The 22,266-nt window shown below is 45.7% G+C and overlaps 5 protein-coding genes across 5 annotated transcripts; 3 read left to right on the top strand and 2 right to left on the bottom strand.

Moving 5' to 3' along the window:
* Window positions 1-999: 999 nt before the first annotated feature.
* EDB91DRAFT_1052028 (uncharacterized protein) lies at window positions 1,000-2,072 on the bottom strand (the record flags this gene model as incomplete). The annotated part of the gene is made up of 6 exons (XM_041313647.1): window positions 1,000-1,110; window positions 1,147-1,243; window positions 1,295-1,365; window positions 1,413-1,607; window positions 1,734-1,819; window positions 1,856-2,072. 6 exons carry the CDS (start codon window positions 2,070-2,072, stop codon window positions 1,000-1,002), a joined length of 777 nt encoding a protein of 258 aa, XP_041177915.1.
* A 1,532-nt stretch (window positions 2,073-3,604) lies between these two features.
* Window positions 3,605-5,376, bottom strand: EDB91DRAFT_1023219 (uncharacterized protein; the record flags this gene model as incomplete). The annotated part of the gene is made up of 7 exons (XM_041312599.1): window positions 3,605-3,736; window positions 3,789-3,959; window positions 4,009-4,329; window positions 4,386-4,725; window positions 4,779-4,944; window positions 5,004-5,245; window positions 5,300-5,376. Coding segments are annotated over 7 exons (1,449 nt in total), but the record flags the coding sequence as incomplete, so codon positions are not given.
* A 1,075-nt stretch (window positions 5,377-6,451) lies between these two features.
* EDB91DRAFT_1247671 (uncharacterized protein) lies at window positions 6,452-8,135 on the top strand (the record flags this gene model as incomplete). Its single annotated transcript, XM_041322840.1, has 4 exons — window positions 6,452-6,814; window positions 6,866-6,973; window positions 7,026-7,812; window positions 7,867-8,135. The coding sequence occupies 4 exons, from the start codon at window positions 6,452-6,454 to the stop codon at window positions 8,133-8,135; spliced, it is 1,527 nt and encodes a 508-aa protein (XP_041177913.1).
* Window positions 8,136-8,141: 6 nt separating this feature from the next.
* Window positions 8,142-8,647, top strand: EDB91DRAFT_1051942 (uncharacterized protein; the record flags this gene model as incomplete). The annotated part of the gene is made up of 2 exons (XM_041313638.1): window positions 8,142-8,220; window positions 8,274-8,647. Coding segments are annotated over 2 exons (453 nt in total), but the record flags the coding sequence as incomplete, so codon positions are not given.
* Window positions 8,648-9,854: 1,207 nt separating this feature from the next.
* On the top strand, window positions 9,855-12,930 carry EDB91DRAFT_1247669 (uncharacterized protein; the record flags this gene model as incomplete). The annotated part of the gene is made up of 5 exons (XM_041322839.1): window positions 9,855-10,461; window positions 10,599-10,855; window positions 10,916-11,776; window positions 11,834-12,656; window positions 12,704-12,930. 5 exons carry the CDS (start codon window positions 9,855-9,857, stop codon window positions 12,928-12,930), a joined length of 2,775 nt encoding a protein of 924 aa, XP_041177911.1.
* Window positions 12,931-22,266: the final 9,336 nt, after the last annotated feature.

Genomic DNA, 22,266 nt, shown 5'->3' with positions numbered 1-22,266 from the left:
TCCCTCTTTGTTGCACCCGCTCGCATAATCTCTTTAAAAATAACTGGGGATTACATCTCAGTCTCTGAAGGAGCTGAGATGTTCATACGAAAGTAATCAACTTCTTATAGTAGGTTAGCATAGAGATGAAAAATATATGTATCGTAGCAAACGACACATTGTAATATGGACGAGCTGCTGCCAACATCAAAGCGTTGCTTGCTCAGACCACTTTTGGTTTCGCTCGCATCTTACGCTTCAGCCATCTTCACTGCCTCAGACTCTTCGGACTTCAACAATTGGCTCATTCATTATGTCCTAAAATACAATATTCAGTGTCTGTAGCCTATGTTACATGTGTGATTTGAGCAATTGTGGAGTGCCTAAAAATTGAAGACCAAATTTGTCGAGTTTGCTTGTCCGCAACTGTATAGCTCTTACTAAGTTACAAGTCTTATATGTATTAGCATTGATGATTGGATCCAGACTTGACCTGTGATGAACTCAGCCAACAGCAGTTATTCACCCAGGACCCCAAACTTGAAGCTTGGGCTTGACTTCAAGATCTGTCTGGCTCTCTTTCCTCACATAAGTACTACACCGTTACCTCTTCCAACTCCTGCTATGTTCTAGGTGCTGCCACCCTTGTACATCAGGAAAAAGGGTTATTGCTATATTAGCTCATATAGCACTATATATGAATATATAGCATCTATAGACGTCATAGCATCTAAAGCAATCCCCCCCTCTATAGAGAGGACATATAGTCACATATAGTGAGCTATAGATCCATATGGCATTAATTGTAGCTAGGAGTATATATATGCATATATATTCAACTTCCAAAATTTGGAGGCACCTCAATTTTTTTCCTTTAATTCACTATATTTTTGCTATATGTTTGCTATATGTCTGCTATATTTGCATTTATATTCACTTTTCACGCCAAAAAAAGTAGGACCAAAGACAAATCAATTCAAACTATAGTTAATCATAGTGACAAAAATTTGGAATATACTACTACGCCTTCCCCTGCTTGGATACCTTAGCTGCTGTCTCTAGGGCTGAGAAATCAAATATTGGGGTAGGAGTGTCAGTTGATAGAGCAGTGTGGCCTTTCCTGTATTGGCACTGTTAGCAGAGTCTATACACGTGAAAATCATGGACGCACCAGAGCCCCTCCTTCAGCTCATCCCAGACAGTCTCCAAATAAGTCGGACATTTGTTGGAAAATTGTGTGAGCAACTCCATAAAGCACTCCCACCTGTGATAATGCATTAGATATGTATAAAAAATTAAAATTAAAAAATCAAACCGCGTTTTGAAGTAACTTTCTGAGAAGTCTACCAGTGATCCTCTTTTTACTCCAAGAAGGACACACTCAACCTACAATCATCATCAGTCACACTCAAGCATGAAGGATGGTGACTTACTGCACAACCGATAAGAGCCAGGATAGGAAGATTATCCGTGTAGGCATTTCCCTTCCTACCGCACCTCCTACCTTCACCTTTGGGACCCCACCACTGAGCCTCCAGTAGTACTCTGAATGCTGGGTTTTTGAGTGGTGCCTGTGCGTCACAGGTGAGATTCTGGGTATATGAATTATTAGTATTAGTCCAACTCTGCTTTGGTCTTCCAAGTTGAAGACTCACCCTCACATCCATGCCGCCATTCATAAACCTCATATCATCCAGCAACCACTTCAAAGCTTCCTGGAGGTCATCATCAGTCCAGTCGGAGCCTGCCCCAACTCCAAAACAGGCGGGAATACTAATTCTGGCTTTGGCGACAAGCTCGCCCCTTATCTGAGTGGCGCCTTTCCATGTCTGCAAGAGTACTAATCAGCTTACAGATACAAGAAAGAGAAAGTCACTTGCATAGTCAATGAGCTGAGCCTTGAGGGCGTCATCACCTTGTATCTCCTTCATCTTCTCCCACAACAACTTGTCTTGCTTGGACGATTCCAGGATGAGGTCCCAACACAGCTGGTCTCTATCAGCGGAGGAAGGAAAGCCTTCTACTGTAGCGACATGCAAACGTAGGGCCTTGTGGCCAGAGATGGCAATGCGTTTGGTGCGGGGGCTTTCCATATGACCGAGCATAGCTACCTTTGATACCTTTGATCTGGGAACGCTGGTCATAATGTATGGCTCCGAGCTTACTTGCACCTGGTGGTAGTAGTCTGTTAGCTATCTGTATCAAATCACAATGAGCACTTACCTCTTCACCAGAAAATTTAGCATGCTCCCCTTCCACCCCCTCCATGTCTTCCTCCCCTTGTCCCTCCTCCTCCTCCTCACCCTCACCCTCACCCTCACCCTCACCCTCACCCTCACCCTCACCCTCACCCTCACCCTCACCCTCACCCTCACCCTCACCCTCACCCTCGCCCTCCTCCTCCTCCTGCTCCTCCTCCTGCTCCTCCTCCTGGTACTCCTGGTCTTCCTTGTCCAACTCATCCATGCTATCAATCTCCGAACCAAGAATTGATTTTACCATACCGGTATCTTGAGAGTCTGCGAAAGGTGAGCTTGATCGCTGAATCCTCCTAACTTTTGATGGTGGTAACTGCACATGGTGGGCATCTCCTTCATCTGCAGAGCCAGAGGACTCCTTATCTGTCTCATTGGACAGAAGATCTGCTGCCCTCTTGCGTGATGCTATCGACAACATATTAGCATACTTTGCTTAGAGTGGTCTAATGCTTACCATTCTTGACATTTTCAGCTGCCTGAGAAGCCACTGCTTTCTTCTTAGCAGCGAGCTCCTTTAACAGGTTTTCCTCCTGAGCAGAAAGGCCACCAGGAGTCGCAGACTTGGACTTGGCCCGAGATGCCCGAGATGCCCGAGAGGCAGATGAGGAGGTATCCCTAGTAGAGGTCGGTGGTGTGCTGGTGTTCTTGTTGGTATCCACTGCACCCTTCTGAGCCATGCCTCTACCTCTTGGTGCAGTTCCACGTCCATTTCTACGTCCCGTTCCACGCCCAGTTCCACGCCCGGTTCCACGTGTTGAGGATGTTCCACGAGCTGCTGAGGAGACTCCATTACCACGGATGGGGACAGATGAGCCTTGCCCTGAGGCACTTCTAGTGTTAGGCCTAGACATGGGTAGAATAAGAGAGAAGGAATGGGAAAGTAAAGGAAATATTAGTAGCACGCACAGAATTACATAAATGAAGTTCGGCTCAGAGCAAAGAGACACGGTTCCATTACCTTCTGAATGATAAGCTCAGAGGCAATGCGGATAGAAGCTGCTTACTCAAAATAAGGGGAAAGTAGACTCTGAGCATTGGTAACAGTTAGGTCCATGGTTGAAAGATGAGCGACTGTTGGACAGCAATGTAAGATCTACAGGAGTCTAAGTGGAATTGAAGCACCCATGATCCTTCCAACCATTGCGATTATCCTTCCACTTCTGAAACTCTCCATCTGAATGAAGTACCAAGGAGGCTCTTTCGCCTATGTAGTCCAAGTTGAAATGTGTTGTTTCATTGGACCTAAAGCAAGCAAAATCACCGTTATGCATCTCAACAACAACTCCCTGCTCCCTCATCACCAGTCCACCCCCTACAAAGTTACCAATGGGCAGTACTAAACACAGTCGAAAGTCCTTTCCATCTTGATGACCTATTGTGCAGACGTTGATGTTCACTACCAGAGACAAGAAAGGTTTTATCGGTGATCCACCAGCGTTGGGAAGAATATTAACAAGCTCAGCGAGAGCAGTATAGTCGTCTGGAAGATAATGAGCAACCTAAATACATTATGCATTAGAGAATGTACTACAGTCTGCAAAAATCACTCACTGTCTGCTCTATCCACTCAAAAACCTCCCTTAGGTTATTCTGGATGTTGAGATACAGTTGCTCGTATTCGAAAGTTTCGCATGACATGTAAGGCAGCGTTTGCGTGAGGTTAGTTCTGCCTGATGTAGCCACCAAATCATGAGGGTGTGCGTCAGCAGGTGCCGTGTTGCCCTACTAGACGTCAGTGTCTGCATATCAATGAACATAAGCATGTACTCACTGAAAGACCATATCTATTCCAATGGCTAAAGTGAATGCAGCGAAATGGTTCGTTTGCTTTGGATTGTAATACAGCCTCAGGATCCTGGGTCTCTTGAGATATAGACAACACGGTGCGATTCATGAACACCTCTAGGCAATCAAAAGCAGATTTCAGTAATGGGAAAAGCGTATCTCGCATTGAAGGAGGCATGAAATTGCAGATGAACGCCATGAGGCTCCCATCCAAGTTGCAAATTTCCAATGCTCCCGGAAGGATAGACATTGGAATCCTGATGTAGGCGTCCAGTTGTTTGATTCCAGAGGGGTAGAACGTGGATAGCTGCCCCATACAAGACCTGTCAGTTGCATACGATTCCCAGACCCATGAAAGCTCACCTTTGCCTTTAAATCTTCTGTATCTGTGATTGTTACTGCACTCTCCTCAACGATCTTTCGCTGCTTGATAGTCCACAGCAAGTTCTGCACTTTGTCGCCGTTAACCGGATTGCGTCGGTTCTCTGGAGCGTTACGGTTAAAGGCTGTCTCTATGGAAATCAACCTTGGGAAGGTCTTGATGGAGGTAGAGTCATCGAAGAATTTGGGTAAGTGTGGTAGTCTTGCTGCGCCTACATCTCCAAATGACCTGGTGATGCACCCCAGGCTCAATGTATCGTCCCAGCAAGGGTCTAGACAACTTCTCCACGCTGATTTGCGATGAGAAGGGAGCTGGTAATTACTGAAATAGATATAATTAGATACCTGTGTGAACAGCGATAAGATGATCCTTACTTAGTATTCACCCCATCAAAAAGGCAGTCAGTGTCCCTAATGCATGTCCAGTCCACCTCCCGGTCCAGGGCTACAAATGCACCAGCTATGCTCAAAGGTAGCACTTTACGCAGACGAGATATCATCGGTATAATTCTCCTTTCTATGAGAAGCTGTAAATCGCTTTCTGTTCCAGTTTTTTCAGGTACAGGAACCGACTGCTGATATGGGCTGGGCGGGACTTACCGCAGGAATTCGGCCTTCTCAACATCTTGGCGATTTCCCAGGGCACATTGGCTTGCATTCTAGTTACAGTCCATCGCAGGTCTTTGGCGGCCACTAGAATTAGTAAATAGAATGACCCCCCTGCTGCCAAGTGCATGAACTTGAAACCGGTGGCAATCCAGAACAGAAAGGTGCGAAGAGTAGGTCTGTCCACTGGTAGGGTATTGTATAAATCGCTGTAATTAGTAGATGAATCTATCATGCTAAAGCCCATTTGATTAATGATCATGAAAGTAGAATGAATGTTTGAAACGCACCTCTGGCATTTCATTGCTAGCTGGATGTAGTTCACCATGGAAATCAAACTCCACCCAACACCCTTTCCACCCCATCCTTACACCGGTAAGTCAAAGATGTCACAGTAGCACCTGACAACTGAATCTCAGATGCCACAGAGCGAATACTCTCCATCCACTGGGACAGATCCGACTGAAGACCAGTGTCCATGGCCGCAATCACCCCAATGAAGGCTTCTGCAGAGATGTTGGAAGAACGGGCCGTTTTTTCACCAATGGTCCACCTTCCTCCCATAGCCAAATTCCTGGAATTCCTCAGGCAAAGACGGTAAGGTTGCACCCGGTAAGATCCCTTGCCACCCGAAAGAGCACGTCCACCTGCGTATTGTCTGCCTCCTGTTGGATCGTCTTCGGTTGAATGCGGTGAAGGTGGGGTATGGGTAAGTAAACGATTAGCAAGAGTCACAGCTAGCTCGCTTTGCATGAGTTGCAGGGCATCCAAAACCAGAGAAAATTCTTTGTCGTCAAAGGAAACTTGAATAGACGTCATCTTTCGAGAGCTCATTGTTCTGGATGGTGTGCGGGCAGCTCCTTATTTGGTAGTGAAACATTTCACAGTAATGCACGCTGGATTGATGGGCGGGAAATTCCCACAAGGAAGCACCTTACCATTAAGGCCCAGCTTGACTCACTAACGGTTATTGATGGAGTCTGGTAAATCTGTGAATGCAACTCATCTTGATCGCCTCGAACATTGCAGTTGTATAGAAGACTTACTTTGTTGCTCTTGTTGATATGGATGTATGAGCGCATCTGTTGACAAACTGATTAGTACTAACCTTTTTTATGTGGGATTTGGGTTGCTTGTTTGGTGGACACTCCACCAGACTGGAACGGAAAATGTTGCACTTCTCCCCCAAACTGACACTACTCCTCCAAACGCCAAAGAAGAGTTCAAAAGAGTTCACTACCATGGCAGTTGGACCATCATGCCTTGCTCACTTTATTGATAAATGCCACCAGATGGGTTCTTGTGTCCATAACCTGGATGCAAAGGGACCACTCCGGGCAGATACTCAATATTGGGCTGTGAAGACCCTAAAACACCGCGCCTTCCACAATAACAGATGTTGCTCCTTGAATACATTCCCTCTTCTGAATGGCAGCGTATCCATGCCATCCTTCCTCAATGAGGCCAATTTGCAGGCTGTCAAGCAAACTTGCATCAACAACGGCCGATATTATGATCTGTTCACGCGCCTCCGCACACTATTTCTTCTGCATTCTGTAAACCTCACAGACGACACACTTCAGGACATGGCGCAGAAGATACATGAAGTAGGCTGCAAAGTGATGTCAAATAAAGCGCCCAGCAAGAAGACGCCATCATCCACCGATATCCTTGTACAGACCCAGATAGAAACCCAGAGAGTGAATACTGTACTTCTCAGTGCTTTGATGGAAGTTGCGGATGTTGCTGACCTTGACACAAACGCTGCGATCACAATGGCTGTGACTAAGACACTTGTCACAGAGGTATGTGCATTTTGTTTTCAGACAACATACCCTCACAATCTCTCATTGCAGGCACTAAACCAAGCTGAAGGATTCGTCGTGAGTCATTGGTCAAAGGATGTGTGTCCTTGGCTGTATGGTCCTTCCGATGAAGTGCGCCTGGTTGAGTTTTTGAACAAGGTGAGTTTGCATCCATTGCACACGGATTTTGCAACTCATTCCCAGCGCGAAGACATGCTTGTGGGTGGATCGGTACCTCACAGAGCTGGGAGTCATACAGCCACACAATTCCGACGATCCTCATCGCCATTGGATAAGCACAGGTACCACATTCTTTCAAGCCAGATCAGGGGTGGCGGCATCATCCAAGACAAGCTGGGTTGGCGCACACAAGCCGGATATCACCCTTGTGACCAACGACTCACACAAGTGGTCCGATGTTAAATCCGTTATTGATGTCAAGTATCGCCACTCCAAGGTTCTTCTCAAGGCATCCAAGGAGTACATGGTAGAAGTTTCCCGTCTGGTCTTCACCAACCAAGTGCATCGTCGCTTCTTCATAGGAGCTCTCTTGACTGGACCAGAAATGAGGATTGCTCTTTTCACTCGCGATTGTGGGGCCTTTTCTGAACCCATCGATATCTACACTGATCCCATCAAATACATGCAAGTCTTATCTTGGTTCATGCATACCGACCTTCGCTATCTCAGATACGATCCCTACTACCAAGCTCCCACTTCCACGAACAACTTGTCCTTGTGGTTGATGAAGGCAAACAGTACCACAGAAGAAGACATGGTGCTGACTTCGGTGCTTTCAATCATCTATAGTGGTATTGCCGGATTTGGCCGCACCACTTGGGTGATGGCGGTCAGAGGCCCAAGACAGCAACCGGGGGTTGATCAAGAGACTTTGATCATAAAAGAAGTTTGGCAGGTTGACCATTTCTCACTGGATGGAGAGATCCATCAACTTTTGGAGGACAAGGAGCGCCTTCAAAAGGCTCGCATAAAACTAGGTGCGTTCTGAACTATCTGTGCCTCATTGATCTGCATCTCATTTCGTTTAATAGAGCAAGAAAAGATTCTGTATCCTGATGTTATTCCTGACACTGAGGCTGAGAAGAAGTCACAGTCAGTCTTGTTCAAGCGATGGCCCAAACCTGCGTGGGATGATGAGGACAAAGAAGGTTCCTACCCCAGACACCTCCCTATTCGTGATCAACGCATGTCCATGCACCCTGTTATGATGATTGACTGTGATGGGGCACGAGTACCAGACAGTGTTGCGAACATCATGAAGCCCTTGTCTGCAGAAATCTATCCCCTTGTGCACTATTGAACCGTCTTCAAGACCAACGCAGTCAGGTGTACCTGGTTCTCCTGTCGATGGGAATTCTTCTCAGGGTTGATAGGTGCTTTGAAGGGTGAGTGCATGTCTCAGTCCGAAATTTCAGAATGCTTAGAGTCCACAACCTAGGTCATCTCAACACTTGGTTATGCAGGTTAATCCACAGTGATACCAGTGATGGCAATACATGGTTTTGGGTGCCCATAGCGGATCAAGATCACACTGTGCCTAATTGGTGCATTGATGAGGGCGTGCCCAAATTCTGTGGAGAAACAGTAGAATCTGAGTGGTTTCCCATGCGTCCTGGAATGATTGGGGACTTCAGCTTAGCACTGGACTTCTTGGATGACTCAGAGAAAGCTTTGGAAGAGAAAAAGAAGTGGACTACAATGGTACGCTCATCCTTTTTTCATGCTTTTTGCTGGAGTGCTCATGAAAGTAGGGAACTTTCCCTTACAGTAGTGTCGACTGAGAGCATCCCCCCAATATCTGCCATGATTTAGAGTCATTTATCTTTCTCGCATTCGTGCTCGGGGTGAACATTACAGGTCCTTACCATCAACTTCAAGATTGGCCTGTCCCTGTTCGTAATACCGATCCCATAGAGATGGGGATTTCCACTACAGTTGATTCAGCCAACCTCACCGCAAAGAAGTTCAAACATTCTAATGCAGGTTGGGGCGAGAATAACACACCCCCCCTCACATCGGCACGCCGCGGTCATACCAGAACTACTGCACACACAGCCACTTCTCCGGAACTTCTTGTGCATTCTTGTTCGGTGCCTCAATGGGCGAAGTTCGGTGTTACCAACTCAAGCGTTCCCTTGATCCATACTGGAAGGTCGGCAACATGATGGCAATATGGAGGAAGATCTACGACTTGCTGTGGCCTTTTCCTGCACAGAAGTGCTGGAAGCTCACTCATGCCAAGCTGATCAACGTCCTACGAGAGATGATCGATGCAGTACTGGTGGACAAGGATGATGCACCAGACAGGTCATTGATCATGACAGCGAGGGAGAGATACCACAACTTGTTGACTAACCTGACCTCCAAGCAGGTGGTCATGGTTAGCCAAACAGAATACCTGCCCGCATCCCTACCACCTTCAGGCACCCGTATCTCTGCATCTTCTGGGTTCACCGGATTCGAAATCCACACTCCCAACAAGATGCACCAGGGCTTGCAGACCTCAGAGAACACCTCGGGATCGAAGAAGCGCAAGGCACTTTTATTGCAGGACAGCGACAGTTCCAGTGCAACTACTTCATCATCAGTCTTCCCATCATCTGGTACAGCTGGCACGTCTGTCAATTCATCCAATCTCTCTGGGGAAGGGAAGCATCAGAGAAAATCCAGAGGATAAGATACTTAGTGGTGAGGTCACTTGCATGTATTCAATGGCTGGGCTGAGGATCGTGTTTTTTTAAACCTTCATTCATGTACTTCGACAAACATTCGCCCAAGTGGTTTTGTAGCAATCATTTTGTAGCTTTCATATACGGTTTTGCAATAATTGGGTTGTGAACTTTCCCAAGTGAGGCGGGATGATGAGCGCACTGTCGGTGAAAATTGTCGCAGTATTGGCGTGGGACACAATGCCCGACACCTTCTCTTTAGGATAACCCTATATCCGCTTCTTATCTTTTGATTGTAAGCTCAACATTTATAGACCATCGCATTGTCTTACCATCTTACCTTTGCCCAGATGACAGGCTTTCGTTCTGCCCTGCAGGCTTCAAATGTGAATGTTGAACACACTCGAGCTAAGGACGATGACCCTACAGTATGTCCTGCTTGTCACAAGCGCCTGAGGACAACCCAAGGACTGGCTACTTATCTTAGTACCGCCAAGTCTTGTAGATGGTACAAGAAAGGGAAGCTGAGGGCTTTAACCCTTCCAGGAGAATTCGCAGTTGATGAAGATGTACTGATGCGAGAAATAAATGAGCCTCTTCCGGATGGACTGGAAGGACAAATGGAGGAGGAACCAGGTCAAGTTATGGAAGACTACCATGATAGACTCTTCGATCTCATTCCGATCAGGAACCCACCTGAACACCCAAGATCCCCCATCCCATCCTCTGCTTCAGACATGCAAGTTGAAGATGTGCATCCCACTGCAGGCAAGGTGATACATATGGATGAAACAGTGCATCAGAGATGGAGGAGAGAATTTGGAGGATCTGATGCCAACGGAGACATGGAGATGGAAGATTTGGGAGAGGGGACATCCATGACGACGAACATGTTTGCACCTTTTGAGTCTGAGCTAGAGTGGAGAGTTGCCTGCTGGGCCATTCAGGACGGCATAGGTCACAAATCATTTGATTGACTCATGGCAATACCTGGGGTGAGCATTGGTTCTATTTTACCTCACGATTGTCTTTCTGCTTAACGCATTCCAACAACAGGTCTCTGAAAGACTAGGTCTCTCATACCATAATATTAGGGGATTGCACAAGATTGTCGACAGTGTACCTCCACGTGCTTGCTGGAAGACTCGCTGAACTTTGGTTCAAGAATGACCCAGAGCACAAACATACCATCTATCATCGGAATCCGATTGATGCTGTCAAGACATTACTTGGAAATCCAGCACACGCAAACAATATTGTCTATAGACCCAGGAGGGTTTCCACTAATGCTTCCAGGGATAGTAGAATCTACAATGAGATGTGGACTGGGGACTGGTGGAACACTGTCCAAGTGAGTGTCCAATGACTTCTACATACTGGTTTACTGACTCTTCCCTTTTCATTGCCTCAGGACAGACTTCCAGCAGGGTCTTGTGTGGCTCCAGTCATCATCGCCACTGACAAGACCCAGCTCACCCAGTTTGCTGGCGACAAGAGTGCCTACCCTGTCTACCTTACGTTGGGGAACCTTCCCAGAGCCATAAGACGGAAACCATCCCAGCATGCCTGTATCCTTGTCGCATACCTTTCTGTCAGCAAGATGGTTGGCGTTGAGCTCAGCAAGAAACAAAAATCTACCCGCATTCAACAGCTCTTCCATGACTCTATGCGGATAGTTTTGGAGCCGCTAATAGAAGCAGGAAAAAGCGGTGTTGAGGTGACTGGAGGAGACGGTAAAGTGCGTATGGTGCACCTGATACTAGCATGCTATGTGGCAGATAACCCAGAGCAGTGCCTGGTAACTTGTGCTAAGTACGGTACCTGTCCAAAGTGTGAGGTGGATAATAGCCAGATGGGAGATGAAGACCCCAGTCCATGGAGGACCCAACGCAAAACCTCCAAGATAATAGAAGCTGCCAGGGCCAACTCTACGTCTATCAGCAACTTTCAGGAGCGCTGCAAGCAGGACAACATTTCAGGAGGGGTGAGGCGCCCATTCTGGGAGGGGTTCCCACATTGCGACATACACATGTCCATCACCCCTGATGTACTGCATCAGTTGTACCAGGGGGTGGTAAAGCACCTCGTCCACTGGTGCAGCAGTGTGATGACTGACGCTGAGTTGGATGCTAGGATTAGATCGCTTCCTCCTTGTTTTGGTATGCGACATTTCAAGAACGGATGGTCTCGCCTGGCTCAGATATCAGGGAAGGAGAGGAAAAACATGGGAAGGATACTTCTGGGGTGCATAATAGGGAAAGCTCCATCTCAAGTGAGTTCATTGGAGTTCATTGGGAATCATATACTCACTCTCGTTTAAAAATTATAGATGGTGGCCTGTTATTGGGCACTACTGGATTTTATATATATCTCTCAGTATCCTTCACACAACAAGGACTCCCTGGGATATCTTCAAGTGGCCTTAGAGCAGTACCATGCCAACAAGTGCATCTTGATTGATCTAGGCATCCGCGACCACTTAAACATCCCTAAGCTGCACTCCATGCAGCATTATGCTGAGTGTATTAGAAATTTTGGTACTACTGATAATTACAACACAGAAATGTTTGAGCGTTTCCACATTGACTACGCAAAGGAGGGGTGGAGGGCTACCAATTTCAGGGATGAACTACCGCAGATGACTCAGTGGTTGAGTTGTCAGGAAAAGGTCACAATGTTTGAAACCTACTTGAAGGACTATCAGCCGACTGAAGTAGAGAGGGAGCAGGAGGAACAGGATGCACTAGAGTCTGAAAAGCATCCAGGAGTAGGGCTAGCCATATCCAAGAAGCCAGCATCACCTTCTCAGCCGCTCACCAGCATCATATCAAAACACCGATGTCCTTCTTTTTTGCACCATTTGAGGGTGTATCTTAATCACTTTCTTCCCAGAGGGGAAGCCATATCATGCATTCAGCTCCCTCACGCACACTTACCCTTCCATCAACTGGATGTCTGGCACACCTTTAAATTTTCATTGGACACTCTTGGTAACGATGTAGATGGTCGGGAGGAGATAGATTCAGTCAGGGCTAAGCCAGGGAAAGGCAGAGCTGAGGACGTGGGAGATGGGAGATTTGATGTTGTAGTTGTTGCGCAGTCAGATGAAGCTGAGTCCACTGGACTTCATGGTGCACTACCTAATGCTACTAGTACTTCCTATCAAGTTAAGCTTTACTGACCAATACTACATTTGCAGGTATGAAAGTCGGAAGGCTAAAAGTCATTTTTCACCTTCCAGACTCTATTCCTTTCATGGATGATGCTATAGTTGCCTGGCCTAAGGAACATCTGGCTTATGTGGAATGGCTCACACTCTCTAAACAGCCAGGACGACACCATAATATGTATTCAGTCACCAAGGCTATTGGGCAGAACAACAACATTGTTCCAGGTGACATAGTTTCTCTTTCTACTATACGTTAATCTTGTCATCTTATTCCTCACTTGGGTCCTAACATTAGTTGGCCTTCCAGCTGGAAGTCTGCTAATGTTTTGGACTTATGCAACAGTTTTCTTCTTAACAATTGGTCAAGTAAATTTGCTTATCAGACACTTTGGTAGTCAATACTTAGTATATATATGATTTGTGTGATTTATAGCAAGGGTCTAACTCTATATATGATTTGTGTGATTTATAGCAAGAGTCTAACTCTATATCACTCAAGTTGTTAATATAGCATACATATATTTAAATATAGCCCTTAGTGTCTCTATTTGCATAAACAGCCCAAAAATGGCAAAAACCCTTTTTCCTGATGTAAGTCCTTTTCTTTATTTTCCTCTTGATATTGATAGTACTACTCAGTGACTCTTCCTTGCAATACACTGCCTACCACGCCCTACCGTGACCTCATAAACCCTGCAGCTGCCACCTCTTGCATTCTGCTACCCTCACAGTACTGCACCCTCTTGCACCCTCTTGCATCATTTTAGTGAGTTTTTCCTCTTTCTCTTACTAAAGCCAGTTTTTCCTGCCATCTTCTGCCCTCATCTATCTGCTAACATCCCCCACACTCAACTCCATGGTAAGTTTTTTATTCTGTTTCTTCCTTTTTTATTCTCTCCCCTCAGGCTCATGCACCTGCTACTACCTTGTGCATGTAAGTTTTCTTTTTTCTCTTTGTCTTCTAACTTTCATGCATCCCCCTGCATCATCTGAAACCTTCCTCTGCCCTTTCTCACCATCTTGCACTTTCCCCGCATGCTCTTGTGCCTTCTCATACCGCCTAGCATTGTTTCACATTGTCATTGTCTGTTAAGGTCGCACTCAAGGGGGAGGTTACTCAAAGGGCTTTGGCTTCAGCTCGTGCGCTGCACCCCTTACCCAAGTACGTGCGCTTAATTTCCGGGGGCAGAAGAGAAGTTCGATGGAAGTCCAGGAAGTCCGGAGGTCAGACGTCGGGGGAGTTCGGCGGAACTCCGGAAGACTATGAGGGAGACGGAGTAAGGCTACTACAGACAAGTCCAGAGTAGAAACAGACAGAGGTTAGACTACCCTAAGGTAGAGCCGGAGATTTAGTCTTAAGGTTTAACCCCTAAGACTCGGAGGTAGACAAGAGATGAGACTCAAGTCCGGAGATGCAGGAATGAGCAGAACTAAGATGGAGAGTCAGAGGTATAGTCAAAGGAATCAATCTGAAGACTCGGAGATTGACAAGAGACAAGCTCAAGTCTGGAGGTAAAGGAATGAGCAGGAACTAAGGTGATATTTGAACTGAGGAGTTCCAGAGTATTACAGGAGTTTATATACTGTAGGTATCATGTAAGTAAATCAGTCAGCAATGTTAAGGGCTATGTATGAGGCATGTGGAAAGTCTATTAGTAAGTGTATAGCAGATCAAAGCAGTGAAGTCGGAAATGAAACAAGAACAGACGGATCAGTAAGCATTGTGGAAAGGACATAACTGGTAGCTGGAGCAATAACTATTCTAAAAGGGGATAGGGGTGAGTACAGAGATGAAGGCAGAGTGCCGGATGAAATAACAGGATGGAGGACCAGATTTTAGTGGTGGGGTTCCAGAGTTCCGGATCCAGAGGTACGGGATATGACATTGTTTCTATATAGTGTGACTTTCACTTTCACTTTTTCTCTTGTCTCCACCGGTTCACACATCATGCATCATGACTACCTTCGCCTTGTCACTTTCATATTCAGTACTTGCCCCTTGCATATTTGTATCTTGTATCTGAGTCTCTACTTACTTTACTCCTGTGTTCATTGGCTATAGTCAAGTGTACTCTAGCTACTACAGTGCAATTTGATGTGCCCATTATCATGATCAAACAGAGCCTACAATAGGGCGACAGGACCAGTAGGAGTATGTATATAAGTTCATTACCCACACAAGGGACCACCAGGAAGCACAAATGTCACAAGAGTTGTAGCAGTATGTATCGAACATCCCCCAAACAAGGGTCTACTGAGTGGTACAAATATAACAAGGCTGGTAGAAGTATGCATAAAACCTCGCTGCATGCACGGACTTACATGATAGCTGACAAACTCAACACAAATCTGTCATGTGCTTGTGTGGAAGGTAGCAATTTCACACCTTGTACTAGCTGTTACTGGCCTGTTACATGGTATGCATGGTTTTGATTTTTTTTGTTGATGGTCTTGCCCCAACACAACACCCTGGGGGGATAATTCATTAAGTCTTACAATTACAGTTAATGTACACTGGTTGAAACAGCAAAACATGTTTTTGATGTGTCACGCATTCACAACACCATTTCAATATTTAAACACATTTTTCCTGTATAGATAGACATCTCATGAATGCATCCACGTCAGTTTTTTGAGGAATGGCTCTGTGATTCACCCACAAGGTTGACTTCAATGGGGGGATGTCATTTGTGGGCTTTGTCACTGCTTGAAACACGCAAATAATTTCCTTATTGGGCTTTATCAAATAATAATTGATCCTTATCATTCATCAATCATTCATTGTCACTATCCTCTGATCCTTCATCATCTAGCGCTATCACCTCTTTGCCACTCTCATTGTCATCCTGTCCATGGGTGCTAAAAGTGGGCCTAGGAATAGGTGCACGCAGTTTGCCCAAAACTGGCTTCTTCATCACAAATATCTGCTTTGCCAGCTTTGCCTTTGCTTTCTTGTCTTTCCAGATCTCCAGCGCCTCATGATATCAAGCATGTTGCTCAATATTCTCCTGTTTTCTCTCCTCCTCAAGTGTCTTTCATGCTGCCAAAGCTTCAGCCCTCTTTTCTCATTCCTGTTGTCTGGTCCTCTTCTCAACAGCAGCCCTCCTCTGTTTGGTCTCTGCCTCAACAACTCTCTCATAAAATTCATCACTGGACAATAGCCGTGGTAAGCCATCACCCATCAACTTCCCACCTCTTTTTTAGAACACTTTTTCGACTCTTGGTTTGCCAGCTGCCCCCTCAATTTTGAACAATAAAGTTCATTGAGGATATTTGCTGCCTGGAGCTCGATTATCTGACACTTTAGGGCTGTATTTGCAGATTCAGCTTCACAAAGTGCAGCAAGAAAAACAACTTCATTTTGTGTCTGGGGTTCGATTTCAAGAAGACCTGTCTGTTTTCGTTTTGTGGGAGAGATGGTACGTGAAGTGCCATGATTAACTTGTGTCTCTGATGTCAATGGAACACCAGAAACAAGGCTCGACAAGGATGTTTTGCTGAGTTGTTCAATCAGTGAGTCAATTTCTGATACCATTGTTGCTATAGTTGGAGATTCTGATATGGTTTGTGATTCCTCTGAGTTCGTCAAATGCTTGTCTATGTTTGACAGCTGCTTGAGGAAGCCAGCAATGGCTCGCACAGGTGTTGAAGACATAATAGAAAGCAAACCCTGGCAAGAAGTTTCCTTACTAGGTGCCATCATTTTGTTGCCAATGATGGTGGGATCAAATGGCCAGACTCCAGTTTTGCAAAAGGCAGTGCGGATCAAATCTGGAGTGAGAGCTCAAAGGTGAGCCTGTCCATATATTGTGATCCCCTCGCCTTTATCTCTCTCCCACCGGACCTATTCCTCGCTCCAGCACTTTTTTAACACCGCAAAAACCATAACATCAAGTCCTTGGTACACATGTATTGAATGTGATGGATAACAGATGATGTGGATGCCTGTCATATACCGGATCCGAGTACCCCCAGTACCACCTGTGAACATCCCCACCCCTGGTCCGACCCCCTGTTTCCTCATCTGCTCCATTCCTCCTTCCCTGACAATGCATGAAGTGCATCTCAGCAGGATTAGCCCTGCTACCTCCACCCGACCCCATTCCGCTCTTCCGACACTACACCTATGCCCTCTGACCCTATACCCCTTCCATCTGACCCTATCTGGGGTTCCGCTCCTCTGCCCTATCGGTCCACCTGATCCTACTCCTACTCCCTCCGCTTTTCCGACCCATGCGGGTCCTTCAGTTCCGCTTGTATTCCCCCACCCGACTATTAGTTCGTCCAACTGCCTCACTGGTCCACTCCTAGACTAGGAACCACTCAACTGGTCCTATCCCCGTTTAGTATCATAGTTCCACTTTTCAGATCACTGGTAATCCCTATCCCATGCATTGGAACTAGACCCCACACTCTCGCATCCATCCCCTCCATTCCGCTCTGCTTCGGACTTCATCCAAGCAGTTCCTTCCGCTCCACTTCTACTGTTGGTTCCAACCGCAGTAGTCTCCTGCTTCCCTCCTGTCGGATGGAACAACCCCCGCCCAACTTTCCCATGCTCACCTAGTAGTCCATTGATCCTCTTTCAGAGGACCCCCGTTCCGACGTCCTGTCGGAACCCATAGAATTTGTGTTGGACTACATTCTGAAATTAGGGGCACGTACTCAGGCAAGGGGCGCAGCGTATGAGCTGAAGCCAAGCCCCTCAGACTCCGCTTTACCCCTGAGCACGGTCTTAACAATGCTGTGGGCCCAAGCATACTTCAGGAACCCAAGAGTGTAATGGGAATTATGGCCATCAACAATGTTTAATTGATCTCGTCCATTTGCCTTCGGTTTTGTTTGTTGATCAAAGTCATTAATATACTCCACTTTGATTTCTCCATCTGTCCATCCCTTCTTTGAATACCCGATGCTGTGTGAAGTTTCAACACCATGATTTAATTTCGATGCAAAAACTTACAAGGCATTTGCAGGGTTATCTTGCTGCCATTTCACCTGATAGGCATTGCCTTTCAATATGATTGCAGGTGCAAGGGATCTTCCATCAGCACAGATTGTCACAATGATGGCAGTATTTTCTCGACTTCCAGTCTGCTGTTCATACTGCGGACCAGGCTGATGCCCACCAATGACATACTTGTGCATTCCCAATTGAGGTGAGATGCCTATTTCATCCACAGTGTAAATGCAATCCTCATCAATGCACTTATCTTCCAGTACTTCTCCTAGGAGTTTAAACCATTCTCTATTGGTGTTTGGGTTGATGGCACAGCCACACTTTGAATCCAATGGTCGTGAACGTGAAGTTTTGAGTCAGTTTGCATGTTTTTTGATGAATTGGTGTGACCAGCACTGGCCAACACCAGGAAATGTGTCTCCAAGACGTGCAGTCAGTATTTCATTGACATGTTCTTGAAGTCGTCAATGACTCAGCGGGAAGCCTCAATTGCCAAGTTCCTCCACAAATGATAACACCACCTCAGTTTCATCATCTGTCAGCCAACTCTTCTCTGCATTGACTTCAGCCAATGTTTGGCCACCAGCAGCAAGTTGTATCAGTGTAGAATATGATAGTTTGATCAGATTGCCAGTTGCCTGCATGTTTAATTGCCCAAAGTCCCTGCAAATTGTGTGTGCACCATGACATTTGATTCCTGGTGCTTTTGCAAGTTCCCTGTGGTAGGCAAGGACTGCTTGATACATGAGATCATCATGTGATTGACGAGCCTCTTGCTTCTTTGTCTTTGCAGATTTGGCTCGTCCAGCCATAGGGAGAATTAATGTGGGTTGGCACTTGGTGTTGTATTGAAATGCAGACCTAGTATTCAATATTCTCTGAATCTCAGTGGTGCCTTGAACTCGGCTAAATCACAAGAGCTTGTACAACCTTCAGTTGTCTATAATACTCACTACACTGCTTCAATTTTGACAATAGTACACTCTAATGAGAGCTAGGATGGTACTCTATTAAGTTTAGATGTTTTTTTTTTGAAAACTCAAATCTGTTCTGTCAAGAGAAGCACATGAAAATTGAAAATTTGAAAGTGGCTGATTTGTCATCTCAAAAGTGTTTGTTTGGGTCATTCTCAACTTAATTTACGGGTAACCTGGCTGAAGTTTTGAGGACAGGCAAGGTAAATGAGCACTTTGCAAGGCCCAGGTAAAATAGTATGGTCCTTTTGTGTTGTTGTGTAGTAATAGACAAAGTGTTTCAATGACATGTACTGTTGCAATGAGTGTTCAATGAGTGTAACTTTACAGCATCCTGTCATATACCTGATCCGGCTGCTCCGATATTGATATCCGCTCTGCTTTCCGACCCCCTCCGCTCCATTCATCCTCCGCTCCGTCCAATCATAAGTCCGCATTCCGCCCCTACACTTCTGCTCAACTGCTCAACCGGTCCCCTTCCATAACCTCTCCATTCAACTGGACCTCTTTCCCCTTTTAGATATATACTTTCCCCTTCAGTACATAGACCCTTACTTCCAGATCACTGGTAATTCCTATTACCGCCCGATCACTGATCCGACGCATACATATTGATATCCGCTCCGACTTATGTCTTCGCCTGTGTAAAGTACTTACAAACTATATCCTTGGTACATAGCTTTACAACATAGTATCCTGATCACTTCCTCATACATAGAAGTATATAACATATCATGTACTTAGATATTTTCCCTTAGTCTTAATATTACTTGTCTTCTTGCAGTTACCTCTTGTGAGAATTCTCAGTAGGACCTTGCCTCCTCTGGACACAAGTCTCAACTTGTTGTCACCTCTGACCTTCCGACCCTCTGCTCCGACTTAGAGCCGTGCTCTGCATCACTCCCCGCCTTCTCCGCTCCGCTCCTAGTCGGCTTGCTGCTAGTAGCTCTTACTTCCCAACCCTCAAAGCGGACTGAAGCAGTCCACTCGTCCTATCATTGGACAATGTCGGACCCGCTCCAAATTCGGGGCACATACTTGGCTAAGGGCGCAGCGCAAGAGCTGAAGCCAAGCCCCGACCCCTCTGCCTCCTGAGCCGGCACGGTACCTAACACATCCTTCAAATGTGATATGATTTTCTATAGTATTAATGTCATAATGAGAAATCAAAATATATCGAAAATACATACCAATGGCCCTGGGTGTTCCGATGTAAAATCAAGGGTGTAAGTTGGCCATCCAGACAGCATATTGTTGAACTCCAACACAATGACATTGTTGCGGAAGTGACATTGTATTGGCAAGGTTGAGGTGATCTTCAGTATTAGTGATGAGCATTATAGAGACAATTAGGATGGTATAAGATTGAGGGGAGATAAGGAAAGATCAAGGTGTTATTGATGCTTTGTTTATTGCTGGAAAATACTGACTGACTTTGAACTTAAAATCACACTTGTCATTGCATTCTCACCTGAAGCCATGCCCTTTCATGTATTGTGCACACCATAATGATATCTATTTCTAAATTACCAGCATTACAGTGTGACTTGAGACTCGCCATGCTAGGCAATGACCTTTCCTTTTTCATCACCACTTACTATTACTTGACTACTAATGTTGTCACCTCACTGCTATCCCCTTCCATTGTCTTCAACACAACACCTGTCTTCAAGCCCCAAAGACACTATTCATCACTTATCAGTGGTGTTTGGAATGAGCTGTGCCACCATGTGTACTTTGTGTAAATCAGCAGTTATGGATGACAATGACATCTTGATGGAGGATGAGATTATGGCTGACAACAGTGAGGAACTTGATGATAACATACTTAGGGAAGAAGGCTATGGCACCCTTCAGGTATTTACTTGAGTTTCACCCATATCTATTTGGAATTACTCTACATAATACATTGAATATATCTGAAAGTATAGTCAATCACGGGTCATTGAAACACCACAGGTCATTGAAACACATCCTCATTTACTCAACAACCACACAAAATATATGTCTCAAAATATTTGGAATAGATGAAGATCCTGTAGACCTTGTCTGTTGTCAAGTTTGAAGCAAACTTAATTTAAGAAAATGCTGGAGACAGAAAAGATGGGCGCTTACACAGCGCCAAATTCGGTAGTTTCAAATTTTCACCATCCAGTCTCAACTCAGAACACTCATATTTCATCAAAATATTGCATGTATCAAGTCTAATAGCATGGTGGCTACATGGAGAGCATACTCCTGTTGAAATTTGACTGATATAGCACATGGTACAGTTCAAGGAAGGTTTTTCAGGGTCCACATGATACAGCATTTGGGAGAACATTGAAAACAAGATCTGAACTACATTTCCACTCAACAAGTGAGCTTGCCCCACCATATATTCACGTTTCCATGGCTGGGCGAGCAAAATCTATGATGCAGGAGCAGTGAGAAGCTCACCAGGCACATGATGATCTTATGTTTTGAGCAGTGTATGCCTTCCACAGAGAACTCGCTAAAGCACCAGGGATCCGATGTCATGGAGCATGGACTGTATGCAAGGATTTCAAGCAGATCAATCTGCAGTCAACAGGCAAGCTCGTTAAGCTCTCATATTGCACACTGATCTGGCTTGCTGCAGGGGGCCACAGTAAGGCAGAGGCCAATGCAGCAGACAAAAGCTAGCTGACAGAGGAAGAAGCCGAGGTTGTTCTATCATTTACAGAGGAGACAGGAAACCGAGGCTTCCAATTGAGCCACCGATGGCTGCAGGAGCATGTTGTGGGATGCTGATCGGCACCGACATAGTACTTCCTTGCTCCGCCAATCCAGTGCAATATACACCTGACCATCCATGCTCTATTCGACTCTTTGCCGATCAGATTCCCACTCATACACGCTCAAGTCGCTCATGGTGCAAGTTGGCCGACAAAGAATCAATGCGCATCATTGGTCGGTCATGCACATGTTTTACCCTTCTAGCTCACAGGTACTCAGACGAACCCCATATCCATCCATCCTTGTTCACTGGTGTGTAGTACACTCTTCTTTGGTATATCTGACGATTATAGTACTCTTACCTCTCAATCTCCCTATATTACGTCGCCATAAGTGGCCTGGACTGATTCTATGATCAACGTCCCTGTCCATACTCTTGGAAGTCAACTGCACTTTGCGCACTTATCTTTAGCGAACCACAAGGCAGTCCGGACATTCCAAGCGACTTTATCTCCATTACTTATCTTGTAGCCAATCCATACTTAAGTAGCGCACACCTATTGTTGAATGGCAGTTAATTCTCACTCAGAAGCTGTGCTTTTCATGTTCTGCTCTGTTTCCGTTCTCTTCCCATGTTTGTCCGAACATTTCCCTTGATCTTCTGTTCACTGTAGGCTATATCAGTCTCCCTGCTATACCTTCGGGTTGGCCGTGCTCATCTGACCTGCATATCAATTGGAAGACAATATAGGCAATCAGCTTTGCACTTAGCTGTTTCGTATGCGGCATATATCGGATCAGCCGTCTTGACTCGTTGTCGTGCCCCTCGTATTTTATACTGAGGCAGCAATTCAGTTTGCTTTGTTCTGCTTCCCCTGGGTCGAACTGAACATTTCAGGCTCACTACTCGAATCGGCCACTGTTGTGCTGAGGTCATAGTAGAATCTGCTCCCTACAACGTT

Source organism: Suillus paluster (assembly GCF_016628075.1).
Source record: "Suillus paluster strain FC165 chromosome Unknown EDB91scaffold_21, whole genome shotgun sequence".
NCBI lineage: Eukaryota > Fungi > Basidiomycota > Agaricomycetes > Boletales > Suillaceae > Suillus > Suillus paluster.
This window is presented reverse-complemented; position numbering and strand designations above follow the sequence as displayed.